This window comes from Mangifera indica, chromosome 3 (assembly GCF_011075055.1).
Source record: "Mangifera indica cultivar Alphonso chromosome 3, CATAS_Mindica_2.1, whole genome shotgun sequence".
Lineage (NCBI taxonomy): Eukaryota > Viridiplantae > Streptophyta > Magnoliopsida > Sapindales > Anacardiaceae > Mangifera > Mangifera indica.
In genome coordinates this window covers 14,151,980-14,172,760 of record NC_058139.1, presented here as the reverse complement: position 1 = coordinate 14,172,760, position 20,781 = coordinate 14,151,980, and the positions used below count along the sequence as shown (strand labels likewise).

The 20,781-nt window shown below is 32.3% G+C and overlaps 1 protein-coding gene across 1 annotated transcript; it reads right to left on the bottom strand.

Annotated features, from left to right (window-relative positions):
• Nucleotides 1-3,215: 3,215 nt before the first annotated feature.
• LOC123210424 (protein APEM9-like) lies at nt 3,216-7,667 on the bottom strand. The gene is made up of 6 exons (XM_044628768.1): nt 7,537-7,667; nt 7,290-7,445; nt 7,127-7,204; nt 5,536-5,821; nt 4,595-4,953; nt 3,216-3,731 (listed from the first exon to the last, which is right to left on the bottom strand). The coding sequence occupies exons 1-6, from the start codon at nt 7,602-7,604 to the stop codon at nt 3,602-3,604; spliced, it is 1,077 nt and encodes a 358-aa protein (XP_044484703.1). The 5' UTR covers nt 7,605-7,667; the 3' UTR covers nt 3,216-3,601.
• Between the last annotated feature and the right edge of the window lie 13,114 nt (nt 7,668-20,781).

Here is a 20,781-nt window from a genome sequence, read left to right as displayed (position 1 = left end):
GGGGCTCATCCATTACCTAATTAACAACCTCCAAGGCATCTTGTTCATCTAGGATATAGTGCATTCTCATTCTCCATATTTTATAATTGTCTCTATTCAATCTTTCTCCCTTATTCAAATCGGCAATTATGTTTTTCGAAGCCATTTCAATATATAACTACAGAGATACGCAACACAACACCAACAATAAGATATATACATATTTTATTGTCACAATTGTATATTAAAGATTAAAATATGTCACATAAGGCATAGAGTCGAAAGTTCACTATGTTCCCAATCATCGTCTATAACACAAATGTTTCACATTTTAATAATTAATCCAATCACGTCAATGTATATTCCAGACGAGAATAATTTAATTCTATCAGTTTCAGAATTCCCACAAATAATCCATAAAACATATATATTATATCAACATTGAGAGTTTAACATAATCATAATTAAAAAAAAACAAATATGCATGAAATAAATATGGACATGAAATTCAATGACTATGACTAACTTCTGAACTATCCTTGGCTTGAGATTTATACAATTTAAAACAGGACATCTTGTTAATCAAACGCTCCCCATATTTATAGGGATTTGATCTCCACCAATCAGATTGAGAAAAAATATTTTCTCTATCTCTAACAATACTAGGGGTAACTTTATCTAAGATAAAGTTATTATTATGCTTGCGATAGCCTACATGCCTCGCACTACGTTGATTTGGGAAAATGAAGAGTGATGTAGATTTTCTTATATTCATTACAATTCTGCGTTCTTCAGCGAGCTGTAATTCATCCACACATTGCCAATAATTCTTGAATTTCTTGTCCCGAACAAGATTAGAAATTATTGAAGTTCAATAATCTGGTAATGATCTTAGTAATCCACGCACCGAACAACTCAACTCACGCGTTGTCACGCGCTTCCACGCACCAGGACAGGTCCTCACGCGCTTCCACGCACACACACGTGCGGTCAAAGCGTTGACCGTTGATTGGTCAATAGTTTAACCGCTGACCTGTCAATAGTTGACCTCCGTTGACCGGGTTGCTATGGGTCAGGATTCGGGTTGGATCGATCCGGTTGACCAAACGGGTTGGACCATTGACCATCGTGTTTGACCAACCCGTTGACTATTCGGGTCGGGCAATTGGATTTTCCCAACTCGATTTCGACTTGCGACGCAGTATGAACCCTAATTCTTTGACGACAAAATTGGTCGTCTTCCGACCATCCTCCGGCGACAATTTAATAGGGCTTTTGAAGCCCGTGACACAACGATTAAGATGCATCAATTTTCAGGCGACGAAGTCACCGGAATTTGGCGAATTAAATGCATGAATGTTACGTTTTTTTGGGTGAAGCATAGACCTCTGAATTTCGTCCAATTTCATGCGATTTCGTGCAATTTTTTTCTAATTAATCATGAAAATTTTATCCAGGATTCATCCAAACATGATTCTAAGCATCAATTTCACAAAATTGCAACAAATCCATCATTAAGCAAAATCATCCATACGCATTATTTAATAAACAAATTACTGTTCACGTAATTCAATCCCTAAACATGCTTCCTAATCATGTTTATATCACCAGCATCACAATTGCACAGATATAAGTGGCTCTGATACCAATGTTAGCATAAATCAAACTAATTCCGGGATCACAGAAAACATACCCGGATGCTTGAATCTGACAATTGATGATGATTCGGTGATTCGATGCACTCCTGAAACTATCCACAACACAATTTGCTGATTATCTCTCGTTTCTACAAGAATTCTTCCAGAGAATTGATTTGGAAGAGTACTGTAATGCTATTTCTGTTTTGCTGTAATTATGCTTCTGTTAACTTTCCAATGGAAGTTACATGCATTTAAATAAGAGAGGGAGTGGCAGTTATTAAAAATAACTGCTAAGGGCAATATTGTAATATCGCCTTCCATGGGTTAACCTTATAACCCTAATGGATCGGGTCAACCCATCATGGGTGGACCGGATCCAATAGTTGGAGTTATCGTTCAATTAACAAGTCCTTACTGCTCTTGTAATAGCTATTTCCAGTGCTTTCAACCACACAACTCAACGAACAACTCAAATAGTGTATTTGTAAATAGAACAAGAAGTAAATGAGAGAAATGTAATGCTTCAGTTTGTATTGCTAACTTTTTCTGGAAATTAACACAAGTCCAAGTTTCCAATATTTTGTCACTTACAACTGAAACTAATTACAGAACAAAATATCAACATGCCAAAATACAAAATATGAGATCTAATAAGTTAATTTTTAGAAGCCCTCAACCAAGCATTTCGACAGGTTGGACACTCTCTATCTTCCACTTTTCTTAATTCTTCTCTGCCCTTCAATTCTTCCTCCCCATCTCTATATTTCTCTGTCACTCTTTCCCTTTGCTTTTCCACTCTAGGGTTGCCACTTCAGTACTCTGCATCTTGCTACTCTGCTTTTCTGTTGCCTCTCCTCTGAATTTGCTGTTATGTTTGGCTGACTCTCCTTTCTCCTACTTGCTGGGAATTATACCCTTCATTTTGCTTTTTCCTTTTTCCGTTGATCGCCATTTAGTCTTCCTGCTTTGTTCCCATGTGTCTCCAAGTGTTGGTTGACATTTGCTCTCCCTAATTTGATGCCAAGTGTCTCCAGAGTTGCCTTCTTCTTATCTTTATTCATCACAGATACTTTAAACCTAGCAAAAGGGTGGTATACTTGTATAGGCAAGGCCTTTATGTGATAAAATTTTGAATTTCTCAATTAATAATTTTCTCTTCTATTTGTGTTTTGTATAATGTTGTTTCGATATTGAAGTACTTTTCTTTTGTAAGTGTTGATGATCATCAATATTGATAATTTTCTCATACATGTCCTCGTACGCTATGAAGGACAGTATAATAGCTTTTCTTTCTTTCTTTCTTTTTCTTTTTCTTTTTTTTGTTTTCTTGGAATTATTAAATTTGCATGGATAACTTGTAAATATTTAATTTACTAAACTTTTTTTTCTTTTTTATACAAAAAAATTTGATTAAATTTTGAAAATGATTTAACTTGTTAAAAGGGAAAAAACCAATATACAGTTAACTAGTCCAATATTACTAGTTAACCAGTGATCTTGGACTAGTTACAATTCAAGAAAAATACAGATACTTGTGGTTTGGTTTTTTTTATTGGTTTATGGACCAATTAACCAACCACGAGCACCCGGACAATATACAACTAATAACAGTTTTATTTGAACTACAAGCAATAACAACCATTAAAAAAATGTATAGCCATGGTTGCAGATCACACTACAAATAGCAACATTTATATTAATATGTTTGACAAAAATTTTGAAAAAAGAAAAAACTACCTACTATATTATTATTTTACTACACAATTATGAGTTTTGGCGCATATCTCAACCCAGAGAAAAAATAGCTTCCTTTATCCATCAATTGTTTGCAACCATCTTATATAATCTTACCGTGTTTTGTGCTTTGCCTGACTTTTTTCTTCAGTTTATAAAGCTTGCATTATGACCAGGATAAAAGTGAAGCACATTTAGCCTGTAAGTACAGGTGCCCCAGCTTACTGAAGATACTGCCAGACATCTCATCATCGACCGCCTTGTGTTGCAACAGGAAGTGGTTGAACAGCAGCTAGAGGGTTCACTTGGAATGAAAATGCAAGCTGCCACAAGTCAACCAATGTCTTCTTAACTGACAATACTCGTCTCCGAATGGTCCTGAATTGAGTAACCAAATAAATTTAGGAAATTATATCAATTATGGAGGAAAGTTGATAACCATAACTAGAATGTAAACCAAAATTGTCTACACATGTTCTTTTGAACCAAAATTAAACACAATGAAAGATGAGTGTTTTTATAAGACATAATTTTCCTTATTGATAAATTTAAAAAAGATTATATGATGAAAGTTAAATTAAGCACTAAGCATGCACACGCTATCATTAATTATCAATAATTCACAACTGTGACAGATAAAGTTGTTAATTATCAACACTTTCACATACTAACTAATTTAGATGCACCTACAAGCTGTGAAACAGACAAAAGTTCCTCCACAGACTGATATAGGGACATCACCATCGGCAGGGCTATATTCAATCTGGACAGAGCTAATTCAAGACCTAACTTGAGATTGCTTCGAATCCAAAAGGCCTAGGTTAAGATCGATGAGTTGAGACTAGAACTCAGCTTGAAAATATTTAACCTTATAGTCGATATGAACCCAATCCTTTTCTTAAACTCGACTCATTTAATCTAACCTATGATTTAAGCTCAAGCAACCAAATCAAATCTAGCTCTAACAAACGATATTAAAGGAGCACAAAACCCAAAATATAGAGTGCATGCAAATAAATTTTTATATCCAAGTGGGTAAAATTTTCTAACCCCTGGCCAATTCTTTAGGTAAAGGTTCATTCAATTATACAACATAAGAGAGGGCTGTAAAATTTATTCTGCTTCACTGTTTTATCAAATGACAAGTCTGATCCAACACTAAGAGTTATGGAAAAAGTGAGATGGTAATCGTGAGAAAAGATTCATCCTTATTGAGACCGAACAAGAAGACAGTATCTTACCTCCTTATAGAAGCTTGTTTCCTCCTGAAAAGATAATACGCTAAAACTAGCAAACAGCCAAATGCAACATTCCAGTTAGATATGACCATGCGAACGGTACCAAACTTCAAAGTGATAGCCCGAAACCACAAAAAACGTGGGTATGTTTGTCTGGAAAATTTCAAAAGAGCTTGCTTTGTACCACTCTCTCCGCTAGGCAAGTAATTAACATTTAAAGCTTCTGAAGACCTCTCTGACACAATTGGGTTTTTCAAAGAAGATGAATGAACTTCATGGAAATCTTCTGACAGCAATGAAGAGCCTTGTGACACATTGGTGGCTTTAACAGAATATAGGGAGTGCAATCTTCTTAAAATATCCTATAAAAGACATCATGTAATGATAAGGCAGGATAAATATTCTTCTGCAACAAGGAAACCAAAAAATATACCTGATAGTTTAATGTAATATACGATCCATAAAAAATAAATCAGTAAATGCAAGCGCATAATCATTTAAGTTATATAGATTTAGAATTAAGACGTATAGTTGCCAAAGTATAATCATGTGATAGATATAGAATTAAGAAAACTGTTAGAACAATTACAATGTATCATGTGATAGATATAGAATTAAGACGTATAGTTGCCAAAGTATAATCAACAGGGCATCAACAGATGGAAAACAAAATTTTGTACTTTAGTAACCAGTCAATCTCCATAAATAAATCTGTTCATCAACAATATCACAAAGGCATCAAATGTGGGAAAGAAAATTTGGCATTTTAGGCACCCATAATTCTCAATACAGCTCTTGGAGAAGTAAATTCTCATTCTATCTTAGGTGCACATGCAGACACCATGCACATGAATGTATTTTAGATATGATCAAAAAATAAACTAACGACGTCAATGCATCAGTAGCTCACCAAAAAGTAAGAGGCAATATTTTATGCATGTTACCTTACGTTTTTCCTCGGGTAATGAAGCCTTTTCAATCCAGGAGATCGCAAGGTCCACATCATTCAAAACGGTCCCCAGGAGCGTCACAGCATACATCTCAGCAACTTTACAGTACTGATCAATTCCCAAAACAAAATGGCCATCACATCCTTCAGTGGAATCCACCTTTTTTTGGGCATCATTAACAATATAGTGTCTTCTGTCTTCATAACTCCACTTCCTAAGAAATTCCTCGAGAAATTCCTTAACACCATCATATGATTCTTCTGATATCTGCAGACAGGCCCTGAAAACAAAAATTACTAGAGAACGATAAAAAAAACTGCCTCAAAAATATTTTATCACCTTTTTCAGATCAGGGCACATCCATGCACCCAGACATAACAGATAATGGAAATATATCAGACAGTTACATTCTGTTAACGGCTCAAAATTTCACTAATTACCCCACAATGATGCTAGGAGATATTTGTGAAATCAAATATCAAATGCAGAAATCATTTTACAGCCAGGTAAGAAGACATTCGATAGTTATACAATAAATCAACCATGTTTTCATTTTTACATTCTAAAGACAAGAAAGTTTGTCTAGCAATACACTCAAACCATAACTTAGGTCATAGCTCCAAACCAAAGGATGTGGTCAGCAGCAAAAGAAGAGACAATTAAAGAAAGTGATGAAATTGATGTTGATCAATGTTAATTGCTTTGATTGAAATAACGACACGATTACAGTATGGATCCGCAAAAACTGATTCAGTGAGCTGCCTTAGACAACCAGTGGTGAAGAGGAAAGCACAAAACAAAAAATAAAATGCAATAATGAATGAAAAAGAAAAGGACAAATTGAGAACAGATTTCAAACAGAACTCCAAGAAACCAAAATAACTTTCAACAGTTCATTCATAAAAACCTTAAAAACACAAGATGATTAGGTATATATACTTGAAGTAACAATGATCAGTCCAGATTTCCTTAATAAGACGAATAGGAATCTTTATTAACATAGTTTAACCAAACTTAAAAGACCAAACGGACACTTATAGCATTAACAGAATCAACTATAATCATCAGAGTGTCCTTAAGAGTGCACAATAAAAATTTTACGGTTCTACTACCACATTAAAAAAAAAAAGCCAGAACTGCTACTAAAAAAATCCCTCACAATTTAACAATAATCTAATTTACAAAACCCTTGAAAATATTACATACACACAGTGAAATCCCAAGCTTCCAAATTAAAATTACAAAGAACTCTAAACAGAGCCATAACACTTAAATCTTTCATAACTGCATCAATGCTCCTCAATTAATTTCTTTGTTGAGAGTAAAAGATAAGTGATAGAAGAATTTCTAGATAATTACTTTCCCTTTTCTAAGCTGATGTGGCTTTTTTTAAGGATTAAACTTCAGCAAATAATCCTATTACAACTTAAAGTTATCTTTTCATCACAATACAATAATCTTACTACATAATTGCAATTTTGAAAGCACTTCACAAACTTTTGAAATATCTCAACAAATAAAGAACCACTGAAATCCCGAAGAATAAAATATATGACGTGACAAATGAAAAAAATATATACAATACCCAATGAGAAGAACTTGAACAGGGACATGAGTAACGGACACGAACAATTGTCTAAGCTCATTCATAATATCTGACGCCCTGCATATACAAAAGGAAGCACTTAAATTAAGCTATTCAGAACAATAGGTTGAAATTATTCAATATGCAAGTGGAGAGATGATACCTGCCAAGTTCTTTGAGAGACTGAACGAAGACCACGCCTGCAGATTCCATCATATCATATAAAGTTTGATTTGAAACATTAAAATTGTCGCGCAATCGATTTATAACTGATGAAGATAATGAAGCGGCTTCATCATACATAGAGGATACGAGGTAACTGTAGAACAAAACAGATGCCAAATCTAACTGAATTAAATTAAACTAAAAGAGAAAAAAATAATCTTGCGGTTGGGTTTGTAATTAATTACCTTTCAGAATGTTCAATTTCTTCCCAAATTGAATTGGGCGTGGATGCGGAGGTGTTTGAGTCGCCCATTTTTTTCCGTGCTCTTCTTGGCTCGATTCGAAAATGGATAATATTTAAGCTCTTATTTGTGTATATATGTATACATGAAAAAATTTAGATAAATAACCCTTCCATAACAAATCCAATATCAACCTTATTTTATATTAAATTGACAAAAAACCCTCAACAATATCAAAAACTATCAATTATCTAATAATTCGTCTTGCCACAAAAGAAAAAAAAAAATTGTTGAATTTACATACATAGTAAATTTGCGTATTACACGTGCCTATCATATTTTACTATTTTAAATATATTAGATCATATCTTTAAACTTAAAATATATAAAATATGTATTTTATATAATTATAATATTAAAAATTCGTATTATATGTTATTGCATTTTTTAATTTTTCTTTGACAAATGATAAAACAACGAGGTTTAACAAAACACAAAATAACATTATTTTATATAAAATATATAAAACCCAACCTAAGCATTGACAAGTTACGTTTATCTTCTTTTAAACTCAAAAATCTCTTACAATTCTATATATTTTCTTTTTTTATTTTATTTTTCACAATCAACTCATCATATCATTCTTCCAACTTGTTGATACCTAAAAATGAAAATTCACACTAATGATTCGATCAAGATAAGAACTTATTATTTTAGCAAATTTATACTAAAACAGTTTTACAATGATAGAATTTGACCTTCATTGTTTTGGTTATCATAAAAACTTGAAAATCTCATCATATCTTTATCATTTGACAATAGAGCACAATCTTGAACATAAATGAAAAAACATACAAGACTAATTAATCCTATTTTGCAATACAATTTCTTAGGATTTGAAGTTCTTTTCAATTAAGACAAATGATGTAGGGTAAGATAAAAATTTTAGAGAATATTATATAATTTCTGTATATTTTTTTAATATTGGGTTAAGGTGTTTTTTTTTTATTAATATTTACTTCTAAAGTATTTTTTTTTTAATTTTTTAGAATGATTTATGCAAGACTTCAATCTGATTTAATTATAAAGGATAAAAGTATGATATAAATCATCTATTTTTGTTAAATCTTTTCATGTAAAGTAGAATAATCAAGTATTATTATATTTAATTAGCTATGATATATGTTTGAGATACTATAATTGAATATGGGTATGTATTGTATTTGAAAGTAATTATATTATAACTTAAAAATTGATTATGTATGGTGTTATGTTAGGTCTAATGACTAATTAAATAATTTAATTTGAAATAATATGCTAATTTTAACCAAATGTTGTGATAAAAAGTGTAAAAATTAGAATTTATATTATCATATTTTTTAAATATATTTTTGACTATTTATCATATTAAACTCGTATAAATATACTTTCATGTCTTTTTTGAACATGTTTTACAAATATATATTTTTTTATCATTTATAATATCATACTCATTCTCCATCCATACAGATCCAAAGTAATCCGTCAACCAATAAGTGAAACAGAAATTTAGATAAAACTGGATTTTTTAATAATTTATTTGGTGGAAATTGTGCATACGTTTATATAACTTTTTTTATTGGATAAAGAATCTCCAGGCTCCCAGGAAAGCAAATTAATTAAAATATTTTTATTTAATGAGCTTATACAATTTTAACAAACATTTAAAAAATTATATAGATATAATGGAACATCTTAAATAATAATAAGTTCACCTTTATCCCAAAATTTTTAATACTTTATAAAACCCTAACGTTTTTCATTATCTCTCACTTTCAATAAGTTTATTGTAAAATTCTTATTTAAAGAACATGAAATCAAGCAAAAAGCTTATTTGAATCTACATATTTAATTGTGTATATATATATATTTGGTATTAAAGATGGATAGAATTTTAAAGTAAATTGTGTTGGAATCATTAGTCGGGTTTAAGAGGTTGGTGTGATATGCTCCAGTAGGCAATTTGCACCTATTGGACTAAAACATAATTATTCTTTTGTTATATGAAATTGGGATGTTATATGATTTTACACCTTATGGGGATAATGTGACATTTTTTGTGTAGGTGGTTTTTTGAAATTTTATGGTTCGGGCCTGTATAATATTGTCTATGATGGGATAAAATGACATTATCCATATGGGAATTAGCATATTTCCAATGTATCTTCCTTAGTATTGCTTATATATTAAGTTAATTTTTACCATTGTGGGATAGAACAGACCGTTAGAAGTTGTAATTTTGGTTGGGAATGGAGAGCAATGGACCTCCACCATGATGTAAGTTAGAGGAAAACAAGAAAATGGTGATTTTCCAACAAGATATGACATACAAAGGTTTGGTGGAGCTAAGTGTTCTTTTGCATGCATACTTAAAGTACAAGTGCATCCATATAACCATGACCCTTGAAAACTCCATCAATGAAATGTCATACGAAATTTAGGATGACAATGATATTTGTTGCATTATTGCCCTATTGAAAGAGATGACACAACTGGTTCCTTTTTTATGTGACAATTACTTGTAAGAGAAGAAGAACATTGCTTAAAGAAAAAGGTTCTGAAGCAGAATGGATTGCAAGATCTTCCACTAAATTTCAAAATAATATTGTTTTTCAAGTTTAGTGAATATTGAAGTTCTACACCCATATTATAATCTTCAAGAGGATAGTGATGGATCCAAATGGGAGAAAGGGAAAAAGTATTATGTGAATTTGGTATTAGTCTCTATAATCTTAAAGATGTACTTGATTTGAAGTTGTTATTCACTATTAAGGATTAAGTATATGGGTGGAAGGATAATGTTATAACTTAAGATACATTTGATTAAGGTAAGAAAATAGACAATATTCTTGTTGAAGATCTTGAGTTCGAAGATACAATAAATGTGAAACTGAGTAGAAATGTGTATGTGGAACCAAATGGTTAAACTATATATATCTAACCCTAGCTTGAAGAATCTAGCTACACATAATTATTATATTCAACAACCATCAAGTTTAAAAACAAGCATACATCAAAGAATAATTAAACAAAGTAACATTTAGTTTTTCAAAGTAAACTCTAAACGGTCATGTTTTCTCTCTTTCTTGTTTTCCTTCGCTATTGTTTTATTAAATCCTCTCTTGTCTAGCGTAGCAGTATTTTCAGTTAAAGAATTTGTTAGGTCCCGGGTTTATATTCCACGCAAGAAGAAGGACCAAATGAACAGCAAAAAGGGAGACAAGGAAATGAGTACACCTGGCAGCTTGAAACTCAGACAGGTGGCAAGTTTACAAGAATTGGTGCAGCCAATCACAGTGAAGCAACAAGACACTACTGTGGGAGGTTTGGTAGTTGGGAGCAACAAAAGGAGGGAACACAGACTGAAGAGTCGGAGTTGTTTCCAGAAGAAAATAGAGAAGGTCAGAAGGGAGAGACTGGACCTCTCGAATAGCCTAGGAAGCTGCTGCTGTTGTGTTGTTGTAATATTCATCAATTTGATCTGTTTTTGGAAAGTACTGTCCTTTCATTGCATATGAACCTCTGTATCTAACATTATCAGTTTGTATGAACTCATATATATGACCTTTTGGAATGTGATAAATGAGTGAAGCCTTTTGTTGATGTATTTTGTTGTTTGTTTATAGATTAGACTTGTGGAATGCTTGAATGAGTTGTGGAGGGTGGAAGAATGATGCATTAGCAGAAGATATACAATATCAGAAGTGAAACCTTATTGCAGGGAACTTGTTTACATTGTCTTGAGTTACAATACATATATTGGAATCACCATTATTCAGGGGAAGTGCTGCCGGATTCCGCCCAGGTACCTAACAGAATTTCACCATCGACGGATTTTACATGCCTAGCATAGCATATAACAAAGTAATTTAAGAGAATATTACCATGTATAAGATCTATAGCTAGCCATATAGATATCGGCAAACATAGGAATGACCAATGTTGTGAGCCCATGGAAGAATTAAGCAACCACCTAAAACCAGTTTGTATTATTATGAAAAACTATAACCCATCTACATATGTGCACACTTAATGAATAAAATAAACTAAAACAATTGTTCATCACTGAATTTTACATATATAAGAGGAACCAGTAGATTATCTCAAATGAAAAAGGAAAGGTACAAATCCTAATGCAGTCTTGGAATATATTCTGCATAGACACCCACCCAGATCCTATTGCAACGACTATATTCTTTTTCAGTCTCTTCCAATTGCAATTTCAGGCTATTAAGTATAGAATTGAGCACAACCTTAGAATTTTTCTCGCCCAAGTCTATGCCTACACAGAACTTCTTTACACAAGTCTGTTGTAAGGTGCTCAAGTTGTGTTTAATATAAAAGTTGTCACCCTTCAATAAATCCTCAATTCTGTTAATGGTGGACTTCAATCGATCCAACAAAACATCTGCCTCGAATCGACCATCTTCACGTTTGTTGAGAGCTTTTTCATACTCATGTTGGTGCCTGATTCTGTAATTCTTTTTCCCTCGATCCCTAGAAATCCACTCATCATTCAGCACTTGAGCATCCAACTCCGATCTGTCACTAGAATCAGGAACAATAAAGTTTTTAGGCAAAAGCCAGTAGCTAAAAGTAGCCTGTTCACAGTTGGAAAAATCCAAATCTCTAAGTGGTTTGTGCTAATCTTCATGCTTCTTCTTGTCTTCTTTCCCCTTTTCAGTCTTCAAACTTTCATGCTCTGCCTTCAATCTTTGAAAACTAACCTTATTCTTTTCAATCTTCAACCTTGTATGCTTAGCCTTCTCTGATATATCTTCTTTGTTACCAAATTGAATTAAAAACTCCCTAAATTGTTCCATGATGCAAGGATACCCATCAAGTGAATGAAACAAAGTCCTTAATTCTAGTCTTTCCAGTATTGTATTCACGGACCTTCCTCAAGAAACTCATGTACTCATCTGAATCATTTAACATATTCTTGATGTTTGCAAACAAACTAAGCCCTTTCTTGAGAACAGAATCAACCCCAGAGCCCTTCTTGGAATTATTAGAAGCATGGTTGTGCTCCTCTTCCTGGTCTTTATTTGAGCTAAATATTTCACAATTTCTGCGAAACTCATCCATCAAATCTGGATCATCCCCCAAAACTGTAGCTATTTTCTCGTAAAGTTCATGACCCATTTGGTTTCCACTTAAAGCATTCAAAAAGGAATCATAACCAACCTGATGATTCTTGAAACGCAACTTAACCTTATTCAGAAACTCGGCAGCAGCATGGAGGAGAGCATCTTCTTCAGCCACTGAGAAATCTTCCATCCATAGGAGTTGGTTCAGTCGGCTTGTGTATTGGATCTCTTCATGCTCTTGCTTCAGAACGAGAGGAAAAAAATATAGCTAGAGAACGAAAAGAATATATAATGATTAATCCTATTCCTGATGAAATAAGCATTTAGTATATTTAAACTTTAACCCACTAGAGTTTCATTAAATTTGTGCAACTCCAAAACTCCTTTGTCTATGTAACTATCTCTTACACTTGTTTTCACTCCCATATTTTATAATCTTAAAGACTTATCTGAAAGTTCTTTCAAGACAGAATTGTGAACGTGTATAGAACAAGGATTTAAAAACCAGACCGGACCAGCCGATCGAACCAGTCAGTCCGTGAATCGGCACTGTAGCCTAGTACTGTTGAAGGCTAAACCGTTTTAGTGTAAAAATCGGATTGGACCGCCATTGAACAGTCGGTTCTTTCCAGAACCGCGGTCCAGGCAAAATTCGGTTCAAAGCTATATATAAAAACACTGTTTTTCTTCCTGTTCCTTGCAGTGCACGCAGACGCAATCTCAATTACTGCAACCGACGAATTTCACGGTCGAATTTCCTGTTCCTTGCCGATGACAGTGGCTGACAATGGCCGACGACGGCACTGCCGTCGAGGTGTGTTGGTTTGCAGACTCACAAGGCAGCAGTTTCACGGCTATATTTGCAACGTTTGACGACGACTTCTCTGGCTCAGACGGTGGCTGACGACGATGATTTTCCGTTGTTGTTGTGACCGGCGACTTCTCAGGCAACGACGGGAAGCTGGTGTTTTGTAAGGCTTTGTAAACTTTTGGATCAATTGCTTAATTAAGGCTGGGAAAACTTTTGAAATTTTTTCAAATTTAACTGCATGGCATGAATTTATGTTTGTCCAGTGAATGTATTTATTGTTTTCAAATTTAAAACAAGGCAGTAATCCTTGGTTTAATTAATAAGGGCGTCCACATTTTTCTCTTTTAACGTATAAGAATTAAAGAGTATTTGTATGGGAAGCAATAAGCAAAGCAACAATATACAAATGTAGATTTTATGACTAAACTGTAATTCCGGTCCAATTGACCGGTTTAAACGATTCAATCGGTTCGATCGAAACCAGTACTTAAAACGGTTTTTATCCTGGTCCGGTTTTGAAAACCTTGGTATAGAACACTAGATGACTTGTTTCCACTTAAGATATAGTAAAATCTTAAAGTTCTATCTTTCAATTTTAAAAAACTTAAATATCTATTTATAAGACAATTTTCATTAAAAATCTTAATTTTGTTAAGGGTAAATCCATCATTTAAGCAAAAAAATAAAAAACTAAACTTTTATCATATTTTCCCTCTTAATTTGAAAATCTCACATTTGCCCTCAAGTTTTCTTTTAAAGTTTGAAAAGTAACAATTTCCCTATAAAATTTTTTTCCTCTTTTTTCTAATGACGATCTGTCGTCTCTTGCTGTCAATTGTCCTCTCTCCCACATTATCTCTCTCTCCCGATCTCTCTCCCTTTCCTCTCCAACCATGGATCAATGAAAATCCAAACTATTTTTGTCTAGATTTCCAAATGATTTTTATCGATCTTTAGTCAAAAAGGAAAGGGAGAGATAAGCCGAGAAGGAGGACGATCAACGACCTGAGATAACAAATCATCGTTGAAGAAAGGAGGAAAAGGCCCTTGACGAAAATGATCATTTTTTAAACTTTAGGTGATAGAAATTGTGAGATTTTTAAATCTGAGGAAAATGTGATAAAAACTTTAATTTTTTAAATTTTTTAGTAAATAATGATTTTACACTTATTCCTAACTAAGATTTTTAATAAAAATTATCTCATGAGTGGGTATTTGAATTTTTGAAAGTTAGATAGTAGCTCTTTAAAATTTCACTATACCTTGGTGGGAACAAGTCTTTTGGCCCTTCATAGAATAAGCAATAATATATGTATTTACTTTAGATACACTATTGTATACACATTTATATTTGTTAACACATGATTGAATGTTATTTTATCTTTAATTCAAAATCATCCAATCATATGATGATATATATAAATAAATATATATTATGTATCTAAAATAGGTATATACAGTGTTACTGTTATAGAATATAAATTATCTGCCGCTTATTTATAAAGTTGATAATCAATTGAATAGAAAAGGCATTTAATTCAAGATATCAAAAGCGTATCAATAATAAGTAGTTAGTGTAAGCAGAAAAACACAATTTTACACCCAATACCAAAATCACGAAACATAGAATTTCTGCCCAAATCATAATTAAAACATATGAGGTTATGAAAACTATAATTGGAAGATTAGGGATATAAACAAACCTGTTTGTGCTATTTTGTTGATCCAGAGAGGATTGAATGTCAATCTCAAAGCAAAATCTTCCTTCCCAGACTTGGCAAAACACGTTGGAGAATGAGGTGCCAAAAATAAAGTTACATGTTTAAATATGAAAAGGAGACCTTGTCTGTTTTAGTTTTTACTAAAAGGATAAAAGAATCAATTGAATTCTCTCGTCAAAAGCCCAATAACTTTATATTAACCCATACTTACAACTCAAATTTAATAATTATAACATTAAGTGTATCAGTTTGTTTTTGAATTATCATATCGGACCCATAAAATAAAATCTTTCTGAACTAAATATTTACCCAATTTTATTAAACAATAAAAAAACATTTAATCAATGTATGCCCACATTATTCCAACAGTTAGACCCAAGTAATTAGTTGTGTTGGGAATTTGTGACCTTCGGATAGTAGAATAGCATTTAAAAATTTAATTAATAAATATGCATACCGCAAAACCCTTTTTGGATCATTTTTATATGATAATTAATTCACAAACATATTATCAATACACATAAGGTGTTTATAAAATATATCCATATTGGTGGCTCTTTTGAATCTTATTAATTTAGATAAATTGTGAAGTCACTCTCAAAATCTAAAATAGGCCTGAACCTTGATATCTATATAAAGTACAAATTAAATAGAAAGCTAGAATTATGTTTGAAGGCTACTAGAGCTTCAGCATGGTTTATTAATTTTAGGTGAAAGCCACGGCAGTGGCTCTTCTTCACCAAGGCGGCTGGGTATTTTGATGCATATAATATGCATCTGGATCTTTCTCCAGTGGGAATGAAAAGCATGTAAAGTACGCCAGCTTTTTCATGTAAGAAAGTCAAAACAGAAGAAACAAAGTGGCTAGGTTTTTATTTAACTTTCCCATAATGCACTCATCTTCCCTTCAGTCGTAAGGATTTACATTATATATATATATATATATATATATATTTGCGCATGTGCGTGGGCTTCACCCTTGGGTGGGTTTTATTATATTCTTCTCATGTTCCCCTGGGAAACTTTGTATATGTACTTACACTTTTGAGGCCCCGCCCATATGGGCTTCATTTCATTATAAATATATATTAATATAAAGTATATTTATTTACTTTATTTTTATTTAAACTTAAACCCGCATGTAATTATGTACGAGGTTTGAATTTAACCAACCAAATAAACCCAATCTAACTTTATACTTTCTCAGATACAATCCTAATCATTTAAAATTATTTTTCTTTAATTCTTAAGTATAATAAAATATACTTTTGGGTCTAAAAACTTTTTCAAAATTCAAAACTCTCAATCCAAAATTCAAATTAGATTTGACTCCAATTCATCTCAGAAAATCTTATGTCTCAAGAATTCGATTAACTCCTTTTTGTGTGTGACTTATAGGCTCTTCACTAAGTCGATAGTGACTAGATTTATGTTAGGCTCAACATAGATCAAGAGTAACCTCTAGCAAGATGTCATGGTCACCCAATTAATTGAGTGTCAACAGATAACTTCTTAACCTGTTAGTGATACAATTGCTCGTACAATTCAATCATTTCATCATATAATATCTCTTCGAGACTGAGGTATAGATTAAGTATCTCCCTTAGGGATCCTCGAGTTACATAGATTGACTTTTGTCAATGATCGAAAAAACATCAAATTAAGCATCAACTCAATCCCACTATGGCCGTAGATTTAATTGGTCGTTGTCATCCATCAAAGGGTCTTAACTGAGATATCAACTCTTGTGCTCAAGAGTGACAAATCATTTGTTAATCTGCTTAGCCTTTGTATAGATCTCGTTGTGATCAATCACAACCTTTTTAGTAATCCTCTGACCAAACTATGTTATATTGGTGTCAAACCATACTGATCCTTGCACAAGATGGTTTGGTGACCTCAAGTCTAGGGATTACATATACCTTCATTTACTAAGAGAATGTAGAGTAACCATCCATATAAAATCCTCTTGGTGGGTTAGTTCGGTGAATAAGTTTATAACGTGCATCCATATGTTGCACCAAGTTGTCAACAAACAACTTTGGCACGTGAGAGTTATCATCATCTTTCAATGAGGTCGTTCAACATTATAATAATTCTATCACTATTACCCACATCCTTGGTCATGATAATATTAGAGTTACAGACATTTTAAGAATAGCCACATAATGTACACATAAGATTCTTACGATTAGGTGCCGAGCATTGATTCCCACGTCATGGTTCAACCATTCTTAGGGCATTTGTTTGATCATATATTAATATATTTTATAGACAAAAAAAAAATGTCATTATAGATTACAAATATGACATTTATTAATAAACTTGTATCGTCATAGGGATTGACTCTAGGGCACTAACCACAACAAGTTGGCTTATAATCTAATCAATTAGTTGACTTGATAATATATTCTTATTGTTTTAACGGTTCGACATTAGAAACTTTGAGCTTTTTTGCTATTCTAATAATCATGAAAATGAAGAATTTAGAAGGTTTAGTTCTCGGAGTTTATGTAAGATTTATTTTATATAAACTAAATAAAATAAATCAATCAATCAATCCTAATTTTATAGGATCTAAGCATAGATTATAAAAATATTGAATCAAACTTTAAGACTATAGAAATACTTATAAAATATTGAATTAAACTTTAAAGTTATAGGAATATTTGGAACTAATTCGACAAGATCAACTCACAAATTACAATATATCAAATTAAACTTTAGGGTTATTGGAATACCTAAAATATCATGCGATATGAATTTGGAACACTGAATCTGTAACACTAATGAGATTACCTACATAGAAGTGATTGGTCTTTCACTTTTGAAACTTCTCTGAATGACAACTTTTAATGGAAAAACTATATTGTATTGGTTTCGAAAAGAGACCTAGCCAATATATAGTAGATTAATAGATCTCATCAAATGTCCAATAAACCTTAAGGTCTACACTAGTGTTATCTACCCAGATTACAATCTTTAAGTGTATTGGGTTTATTTTATTGATCACTTAAGCTCATCTGGAAACTATCATTCGACTATTCAATTATCTGGTTTTATTAAACAAAAATTATAATTAATATTAACTCATATTAAGAAAATTTCTAACAATTTCTTCACTAAACATTAAAAAGAAAGGATACTTCAGCAAATATCAGTTTACTTCAAAAGACAATTCTTACATTTGAGGAGAGCTTTTAATATTTTTAATATTGATTAAGGAAATCTAGTGATTATATTATAAATAGCTTATTTATTCACAAGTCATTAATTATGGAGGTTTCAAGGGTGATTAGAAGAGATTAGCAGATCTGATAGTTCATGTCATTGAATCATATTTTTATTATATTAATTCAAATTTCGGATAAAAAATCTTCAACTCTAACTTGATCAGAATTAAAATTGTGACAAAAATTTTCAACTCTAACTCAACCCTTTAATGTGTTGGTTGACTTGACACAATCCAAATTAACCTAAAATTATTCATTAATTTCACTCTCTTAAGTGTTTTTAGCATCAAATGCTCTAAAAATTACATGTCATGACTTTTAAAACAGGTCAATAATCTTACAATATAAATTACATTCTCATTATCCAATAATAAAATATAATTTTTAAATAACAATCAAGAATAATATAAATAATTACAACCATATAAATATGTAACTATATATAATTCGTAAGGATTCTAACTATGGTTGATATTGTTTTTCAATAATTTTATAATTTATTCATAACAAATTCAACTAAAGTAACATTTCTCTAAACATTTAAATCAGTTTGAGTTAGTACGAGTTACTTCGTGTCAACTCTAACATTATCCAATTTATTTTTGAGTTATGTCATGTTGATCTAAAATAAATTTTGTGTAAAAAAAAGGCAACTCTAACATTATTTTTTTCATGTTATGCTATGTTAGGGTAACAGGTCACGTTAAAAATTGTCAACTCTAGTTATTAACACTAGGGATGACAATTTGAGCCCGACTTTAGGGACCCTGACCCTCCCCGACCTTAACGGGGAGGAGATTCTCCAATAAAAATAGGAAAAGGGGAGGGAATGGGGATGAAAAAAATCCCCGTAATCGGGGATGGGTCGGGGATGAGGATACATATGTCCCCACCCCTCCCCCCCCCCCCCCCCCCCCCACACACACACACACACACATGCCTTCTTGTTTAAACACTGACTTTTATGTTTTAACAAAAACCCTTAGTCGTTGAGAGAAAGAGTATTTCCTTCCCTCTCACCATAGAATTGTCATCGAGTTCTAATGAGCCTCGAACACAGTTAAACCTCTTGGAGTTAGTACTTTGTGTGGATACCAAAGAGTAAGCCTACATTTGGTTTTGAGAGCAACTTTTTTGTGACCTTTAACAAACACTCTATGTGTGTTTTTGTATTATTGTGAATTAATTGTACTATAGGGATGATCCAAAAAAAGGGTTTTACAAAGTGTTTGCCTCGTTTACATTAAATTTTAATTTGTTAATTTGTTGCCGAAGACTGCAAAATCCTTATAGTGGTATCAAAACCACCCTCAAGGGATCGATTCACAAAATTTTAGACCTGTGATTTTCATTTATTCGATCGCATAATTTTTGTTGATTTGAATGTTTTGTAACATATAATAGTTGTTACGAAATTATTGAAACAATTTTGTAATTGATGCAACGAAAGAACGTATTGGTGTTAATTTTATTGATTTTTCATCTTTCAATTGTTGCTTGATATTGTTGAATTGAATAGGTAAGTTATTAAAATTTTAGTTAAAGGCTAAATAGTTTTCATGTTGTTGTGTAGAATCGCCTTTGATGCATATTGTTGTACATTTCAAAGTTTGCTACTGGTATAAGTATGGTTTACATGTCATGTTACCTTATCGTAGTATTATAGCCTGCCGAAATTTTGAGATTTTCTAGTGAAACTACTTCACGACAAATCAACAAAAAAACAAGTTTGAACACTCGTGCATAAGCGACACTAGGCATGAGAGCTTGCTAGAACGGGCAACACATTCTCTTAACACTAAGCTTTTCTTGGTGATGCCAGTTGGACACTCTTTGTGCTAGCCATACCTATGAGGAGTTCAATAACTACGCATGAGCAACACCAAACCGTTTCGCAAGTCACACACTCTTTTGGAATTTTGGTGAATTTCTTAAGCATGTAAAACTTAATTTAGTCTTGGTTAAGGTTGGCAATTTACCTATACTCTTGGTTAAGGTTGGGAAAATTTAATTTAGTCTCATTTTAATAAACTGGGACCGAATTACAATTTTCTTACTCTTTGGGGTTGAAAAAATTACGTAAAACTTAAGGGACTAAAAGAAATTGACACTTGAGTTAAAATAATTAAAATTAATAGTATTTAAATTTGATTATATGTATGCATGTTTGTTGATATGCATGGTGCTCAATATACAATTTGATGACCTATGTTATGAATGTTTTTTTATTTGGGATTGTAATTTTATTAAAAAATAGGGTTTGTAATTTTTGATGTACTTTTTTTCTCTCCTTTCACCCTTCAAATGTAACTCGGGGTTTTTGTTTTACGAATGTGAAAATATAATAAGAATTT